The 7687-nt window shown below is 38.1% G+C and overlaps 1 protein-coding gene and 1 pseudogene across 1 annotated transcript; both read right to left on the bottom strand.

Annotated features, from left to right (window-relative positions):
- Window positions 1–297: 297 nt before the first annotated feature.
- On the bottom strand, window positions 298–5912 carry LOC114685374 (serine protease inhibitor Kazal-type 10-like). The gene is made up of 5 exons (XM_037197167.1): window positions 5335–5912; window positions 5157–5241; window positions 4150–4187; window positions 1517–1632; window positions 298–578 (listed from the first exon to the last, which is right to left on the bottom strand). Exons 2-5 carry the CDS (start codon window positions 5239–5241, stop codon window positions 533–535), a joined length of 285 nt encoding a protein of 94 aa, XP_037053062.1. The 5' UTR covers window positions 5335–5912; the 3' UTR covers window positions 298–532.
- Window positions 2375–3157, bottom strand: LOC114685367 (annotated as a pseudogene).
- Window positions 5913–7687: the final 1775 nt, after the last annotated feature.

The following is a 7687-nucleotide window of genomic DNA, read 5'->3' as shown; positions in this document are numbered from 1 at the left end:
CTTGCCTTGATTTGTGAATTTTTTTTGTTCTGTAAGACTATAAATTTTATGAAATTGCTTCCATGTTGGGCCATGGAATTCGGGTAACCTAAATCTGTGTTCACAGCTACCCAAAAGGACTCCAGAAATATCTCTTATTTCCTTCAAGGTGAGAGCTATTTTTTTTTGCATCAACAAATTATAATTACTAAAAGTATTTATTTACCTTAACCATCTGCCTCCAAGATAAAGAATCCCTAATAAAGATGAAATTTATTTAACATTTTATTGAATGAAACATTTATGATTACAATTGCACTGAATATTATCAAACACAAAATTAAGATAACATTTTTAACACTATCGTCAAATAACTGAAATAAAATCCTTCAATCACAGGTTGGAGAAATTCTTTAATATCCTATATTCCACTCTATGAACCACGGAACACTTCATTTGTTGCTAGGAATCTGAAGCACCAATTGAGAAAATTTTACTTGATTGCAGGATCCACTATTGGAAAAGGATGATGTATGTGTAACCCATACAAAATTCAACAAGGACCATGATGCAGATAATCAAATTTATCTTTAGCAGATCTGTAAATAAAGAAGTCAGAAGGAAAATACAGAGTTGAGCTAGCATTTTCAGTTAGCACTTGTAAATTGTATTGCATTCATTGCTTTACAACAAGGAGGCCCTGGCACGATTGACACAGAGATGCTGCCATCTACCAGCAGCTACAGCTCACCAATTCTCCACCCTCACACGTGTCCTATCTCTCATGTTGGGGATCTTGACTTTTTCTAAAAGCCCAGTCCTGACTCTGCCTTGCAACTATCTTCAATCCAAAAGAGAAGAGGACTAGAAATTGTCTTAGTTCTCCTCTAGAAGCTGAATACATTTTGGAGATAAACTATACAGAGATGTTTATGGAAGGAAACACTTTGGAGGGAGAAAATGTGTAGTGAGGTAGGAATACAGCTGAATTGAAGTTTTTTTGCATGCTCCTTATATGATAAAAGAATGTGATTCAGAATGATATGGCAGGGAGGAGGGAGAGTGGACATGCTCCCAGACTGCCCTGGTCCTTAGGAAAGTTAGGAAGCTGTCCCCAAGTTCAGTAGACAGAGTGGATCACCAGAGACATCCCTCCTTAGTACTAGATTCAATTGTGATGGATTTCAGAGTTCTATACTTGAGTATTCTGCTCATACAGCAGGATCATTATTATTCGACCTCTGCGTTTGGAATTATGTTATCTTGTTTACCAATATGCTCATCAATAATTCATTTAAATTAACCAGTGGATACATTTGCAGAGTATTCTTTAGAATCACACTGAAGGGTCAAATAAAAAAGCAAGTTTTGCAAATGAGAAATTAAAGGAAGGGTGCAAGCTAGTTACTATGGTCTTAGGAACAACAGTTTACTATCCGTATGTTATATCTGGGTTATCAGAAACAGGGTTTTCTATCATGTCCTTACAGTTTCCTCATTACTTAGGAAAAGCCAATATTTAATCATGTGTTCTTACATCTTGGCATTGCAGAAAACACATTCATTGCTGTAAGTATGTCCATTAGTTCCACAAACTGGATTCTTCTCCCTGGTACACTTATTTGGGACTTTTTTGTACATTTCACAGTCAGGCTGTCAGAAATAAAGAGACAATACAAGATTTATCATATAGTGATCTTTGTGGGGAAAAAAGCCTCACAACAGAATAGTTTAAATATAAACATTGAGGTGCCTAAACATAAATATGTTATACATATACAATTACATTTATTTATTTTGTGTTACGTGTGCGTGTGCGAGCACAGGTGTGTGTGTGTGTGTGTGTGTGTGTGTGTGTGTGTGTGTGTATGTGTGTGTGTGTGTGTGTGTGTGTGTGTGTTCATGCATGCATATCTACATGCATGCCACAATGATCATGTAGAGATCAGAGGACAACTTGCTGGTATTGGTATCAGTCTGTCTTTTTACCATATAGGCCCTGGAGATTGAACTCAGGATATGGGGCTTCGAGGCAGGCACCTTTATTCACTAAACAATCTTGCTGACCCAAATACATTATATTATTGATTTTTTTATAAACTTTATTTTTATTTTTATTTTTTATGGAGTTCATTCTTTATTTACAAATAAATGAAGAAATATCTTTTAGAAAGAAATGTAAACTCTGAGATAAGAAAAGCTACATAAAGATGTGATTCTTGACTCCACAGTGACTTTGTGAAGGAGGGTCATGTCACTATTTCTTTAAACAATAAAGTTGGGCATGGTGGAACACACCTGTAATCCCACAAGTTAGAGGCCAGCCTGGTCTACATAGTGAGATTCAGGTTAGCCAGAGCTATATAACAAGACTGTTTGAAACAGAAAAGCAAAACAAAACATACAATGATTTTGTTTTTAAAAAATGCATGATTTCTTCATGGTGGCCTATGTGAATGACTAAGACCACTTTCACTAAACAGTCTCTGGCCAAATGTGTGAGGTGACCAGGTGACAGCCCTTGCTCTCTAGAGCAAAGGCCTCAGTATGCGTCCAGAGTGTCTGCTCGAGTGATGGAGAGGCCCCGATCTTTAAGGGCCTGAACCTTCAGCTCCTCTGCCTCCCATGTCATTCCCCTTTTCCAAGTCTATTCCTCCTAGTAGGACCACATTTTCTCCTCTGACCACAAAAATCCCTCGAGGAATATCACCATTCTTTTTGCCCACATGGATGCACTCCACAGTCTGATGCTGGACTGATGCAGCAAACTGATCAATGCTTCTCAAAACAAAACAAAACAAAACAAAACAAAACAAAACAAAACAAAAAACAAAACAAAACACCTTTAAGTCCTTCCACATCAAAGTAGGACCAAGTGCTTTTTGTCCATGTCCTCGATGAGCCTGGTGGTGCCGGGCATATAGTGCCAGGCATTTTGAGCTCAGGCAAGGCTGCATTGGACAGCCGTGGTGAGTGAGGGCATCCAGTCACACATCGGCAGGATACAGACAGGGTAAACCTGATTTTTTAAAAAGCCGTGCATTTGGATATCTGAATTTTAGAATAGAGTTATCCTGTCTCTACTTCAATTCACATTTATGTCAAATCTCTCATTATTTTAAGTCATGAGAAATCATAAAACTTATTTACCTTTTAGTCTCTTGCCCTTCTGAACCATTCATGACAGACATATACACTCATATATGTGGGCCTTTGTATAGATGTGTAAGATCTTACACAGACATAGATAATGAAAGTATTGGTGATTTGCAGAAATAAACAATAGTTTTTTTTTTCTGGTGAATTTGCCTTTCAGCTTCTTTGTAACTTTTATCTATTCAGTTGTTTAGGACTATAGTTCTTCTTCACATCTATATAACATAATAGTGTTAATATTTGAAAAATTATGATTAATCCACCCTTAAATATATCATTCAATTACTTTCAATCTTCTTTCCTTGCTAGAATAAACAAATCTACTTTAAATATCTTTTTAAATATGTTAGATACTTGTATACAATAAGGATTTGGTTCATTAATGGAATTTTTGGATAATAGGATATTTTATCGTGTCTATAATGCTAAACAATGCATAGTGTTGGCAAAACTGTTATTATGTATGCATATGTGTATATGTATGTGTATGCATATGTGCCTGGGTTTATATATGCTCACCACACATGTGCAAGAGCCCACGGAATTCAGAAGAGGCAGTTGATCTCATGGAATCAGAGTTACAGATAGTTTTGAGTTGTCAAGTAGGTGCTGGGCACCAAATATGGTTCCTCTGCAAGAGTAGTAAGTGCTCTTAACCTCTGAGTCATCTCTCCAGCTTCTGCAAGACTCATTCTTGTCTTTCGTGTAATGACAATGACATATCAAGGTTGAATGAGAGAACTCACTAGGAGGAAAAGGGTCCCAGAGCAGACAAAAGAATCAGAGACACCCCCACTTCCATTGTGAGGAGTCCCACAAAATGCCAAGTTAGCAAGCATAACATATATGCAGCGGATCTAGAGCAGACCCATGCAGGGTCCATGATTTTCATTTCAGTCCCTGTGAGCCCCTATGAGCCCTACTTAGTTGATTAGAACTATGGGCCAAGTTCTCATGGTATCCTCAACACCTCTGGCTCCTACAAAATTGACGAATTAATCACTGTTAACTTACCTTACGACGGACTTCTTTTGAAAATGCACAAGTAGTTTCTGAAACCAGCAGATAAAAGAAAAGTCAAGAATAAGAAGAAGGGAAAAAATACAGTCCTTAGCAAAAGTAACCTGTGGAAATTGCTTATTCATGATCTTCAAAGTAAGGTGAGGAATTGTGGTAGCAGTAAAATAATGTGTTTGCAGAATGGTTTCAAATCTGAAAATGTTTGTTATTGTTTATTAATTTCTAAAATTTTCCTTTTAAAGATACCATAGTTTTCCTTTCTATGTGAAGTAGCCTAATCAGAGGAAAAATGCCTTGTTTAAGAAAGTCACTTAATTTGCTTTGCATAAAAGACATGTAGAAAATTTGATTAATAATTATTAAGAGTTAGTATTTTGGATCTAAATCTCCCTCAATTCCTTTATTTATTCTACAATTTAGGATGTGTCAGTGGAAGAATCAATGAGTTTTCTCTGTAAGCACAGAACTTGACTTACAGGACTCAGCTGACAAACAACAATGAAAATGTCAAGGAACACCATGGAAGACACCATGTAACTCACACATGACATTTAGCAATGCTGGAATGTGTCCTTCAAAATGGGATGAGTGTAAATATCTCTAACCAAAGATCAATAACACCAACATAAAAAAACCAAAGTATTATTTTTAAGATTTGCTTTTAAAGGAGATTGTCTCTCTGTCTTGTCCAAGTTGGCCTTGACCTCCACTGGCAATTGACTTTCCTTGTGCCTTTGAGTAACTGGCTTTATGGGCACACATGGATATGCTCAGCTTCTGCTACATATTCTAATTCAGGTTCTATGCTCCAGTCTTCTAAGGCAAGACAGGAGTAAAAGCGATTCATTGGCATAAGTTCTAAAAAAATTTGTAAGATAATGCTTTTCCTTTCACCAGTTTGGTGCTGCTAACCCCAGTGTAAACATCCATCTGTTCCTGAATTATAATGGCTGCTTCCAGCATTATATGCCTGGGAAGGGAGTAGTAGAAAATTGACTTACCATAATAAAGCGTAAACACCAAGGCCAGAATGAAAATGATTTTGATCCATTTTATCAAGTCTGAGGAACAATCATTTAAGAGCATCTATAACACATTTCCAAAGGAAAGTTTTTTACAGACCAAGGGACCACCACCCTCCCCTCCTCCAACCCCATCCCAGATTCCTAATATGGTTACCACGAATCTTCCTCCATTCCTTTACCAATCCCCAAAATCAATAAGACATGGGCAAGAGAAGTGCAGAGTTCCCCTGGAGATGTGAAATGCCCTCACGGAACCTATTCTCCCATCCACCGGCTCAGCTAAACAGAAGGCTTGCTATACTTCAAGAAATACCCACATTGGAACCCCAGATTTTCAGAATTCTTTTAGAAAGAAAGACCTTGGAACTCTAGGCTCCTGGACAGTCTCCAGCCACCTCTCTGTCCCCTGCCTGGAACAGCAAAGACAGTGGAGAGACACCAACAGCTCTGGACAGCAATGTTTCGCTTGTCTTCTCAGCTGCTTCTCTCCAGCTGCAGTTCAGATTGTTTTTTTTCCCTTGAAAACCTTGTTCAGGAACGAGATCAAAAGCCCAGAGCAGATCAATCATAGCAGTAGGCTGTGTTCTTCCTGGAGGCGGCAAAATAGCTCACAAGATGCACCTCACTCGTTCTTAATAGTTCTCTCAGCAGAAAGTTAAGTACAACATGACCCAATGTATCCAGAGGAGTGGGAAAAGAAAGGAAAGGCAATTAATGATGAAGCAGGGCCGGGGGAGGGGAATTCCAAATTGTTGGAGAAGAAGGAACAAGAGAATAAAAGGGAAAAGAAAAATAAATTTCAAGAATTGTGACCAGACAATTCCACTTCATGTTTTATCAGAAAAATTAGAACAAACACTAAAAATAAATAAAACCAATATGCTTACACCTGGCAGACTCAACAGGAAATTTTATTTTTGTTAGGTGTTTTGTTTTGATATGCATACCAGTGTCCCAGTGGGGTGTCTGTAAACCTGCAGTACAAATTTATATCCAGGAACAATCATCCGCTGGAGACTTTTTACCAATGTCCTTTTCCACAGCCCAAACAGAAAATCTGTTGTCTCTATAAGAAGCCAGGGCTGTGGTATGCTTGAAAAGGTCCCAGAAGAGTCTCCAAGCACTCAGCACGAGGGAATCCTGGCTAGAGGAGGAAGATAGGATAACAAGGTGGTGGCTGGGGTGAGGGTGGGGGGCAGATTGAGGCCACAGTGGGCAGTGTCCTAAGTTATAAAAGTTAATGATCTGATAAGTCCTAGAATTAAGTGGGAGGCACAGTGAGACATGAAGTTGGGATTCCGTGGAGTTCTTTACTGAACTTTCTCACAGCCTGACATTTGGGAAAGTGTTGGCAGTTGAAATCCTTGAGTTCTATCCCTGTCTCTGGCCAAAGTGACCATTATACCACATCCAAGCTTCACAATGGTCAATGGTTTCACTATGTAGCACAGGCTGGCTAAATCCACAGTCCTTGCCTAATGACTCCTGAGGTTACTGGCTTACAACACCATGGCCATCCCAGTCTTTAAATGGGTTGATTGGTAGAAGTCACTAAGAAAAGAAGCCAATGTGAGTCCCATGAGTACACACATATGTATTGTTTAATTAATTTAAAATTTTCATCATGTATACTCACTGTACATGGGACTGTGTTGCATAGGATAGCTCTATAAAAATGTATTTTATCTCATACCTCTTGCCCTCCTTTCTCCCTCCCCTCCCATAAGTTCTCATTGTTCCCTTAGACAATTTCTCTTATAATTTCTATATTTTTCTTAATTTACCTTTAAACAGAAATATAAATAAAAATATAAAATGGTACAAAATAATAGAATATGATGCAATGTTTGCATAATACATCTATATACTGGATAATTTTAAAATCAGTTAAACATATATTACCATACTTATAATGACTTTATGGTGAAAACCTTCAGAGTGCTCCTACATTTTTGAAATATATAGTACCCAGCTGTTGTTTTTATAGTTCCACCCTGTACAATAATATCACAACAGCCCTTGTCAATCCTCACCGGAACTGAGCACTCATGATTGGATTCCTATTCTATCTGCTATATTTTCATTTTGATTTATGGCAATTGCATGCATTTGTGAGTAGATAGATCTCCCAAAGCTTAGAGGCTAAGTCAATGTTTTAAAGAGAGCCCCTCACAGGGACAAGGGACAGATAGAATTTTCAGGCACTTATCCCCTCTTCTATCACTTACAGAAGAGTGGTAACTAGGAGTTGCTAACATAGAGTTACTAACTATGCATCTGTCTAACCAGTTTTGCTACCAGTCTGTGAAATGTGCTTCCTTTCATCTCAACTCTGACCCCAGGGAAGAAACCACCCCTAACATGGGGACACCATCACGTCTCTAGGACAAACAGGCCCTGGTACTTACCTTATTCAAGTAAGAGCTACCTTAAACTGATTTTTATTAATGTTAAAAAAAAATTATGCTGAGGGTGAGTGGAAAATTATGATATCACAGCGAACATAA

The sequence above is a fragment of the Peromyscus leucopus genome, chromosome 19 (genome assembly GCF_004664715.2).
Source record: "Peromyscus leucopus breed LL Stock chromosome 19, UCI_PerLeu_2.1, whole genome shotgun sequence".
NCBI classification, from domain to species: Eukaryota; Metazoa; Chordata; class Mammalia; order Rodentia; family Cricetidae; genus Peromyscus; species Peromyscus leucopus.
Note: the sequence above shows the minus strand (reverse complement) of the source record. Positions and strands in the feature narration are given on the sequence as shown.

Excerpts from the sequence above, each read along its gene's own strand:
- LOC114685374 (XM_037197167.1), bottom strand. The coding sequence starts at position 5,241 with ATGCTCTTAAATGATTGTTCCTCAGACTTGATAAAATGGATCAAAATC. Across the intron at positions 4,188-5,156 it reads GGTGTTTACGCTTTATTATG|AAACTACTTGTGCATTTTCA; the intron begins GTAAGTCAATTT and ends TGCTGGTTTCAG. Across the intron at positions 579-1,516 it reads GTTTTCTGCAATGCCAAGAT|ATCTGCTAAAGATAAATTTG; the intron begins GTAAGAACACAT and ends CTTTATTTACAG.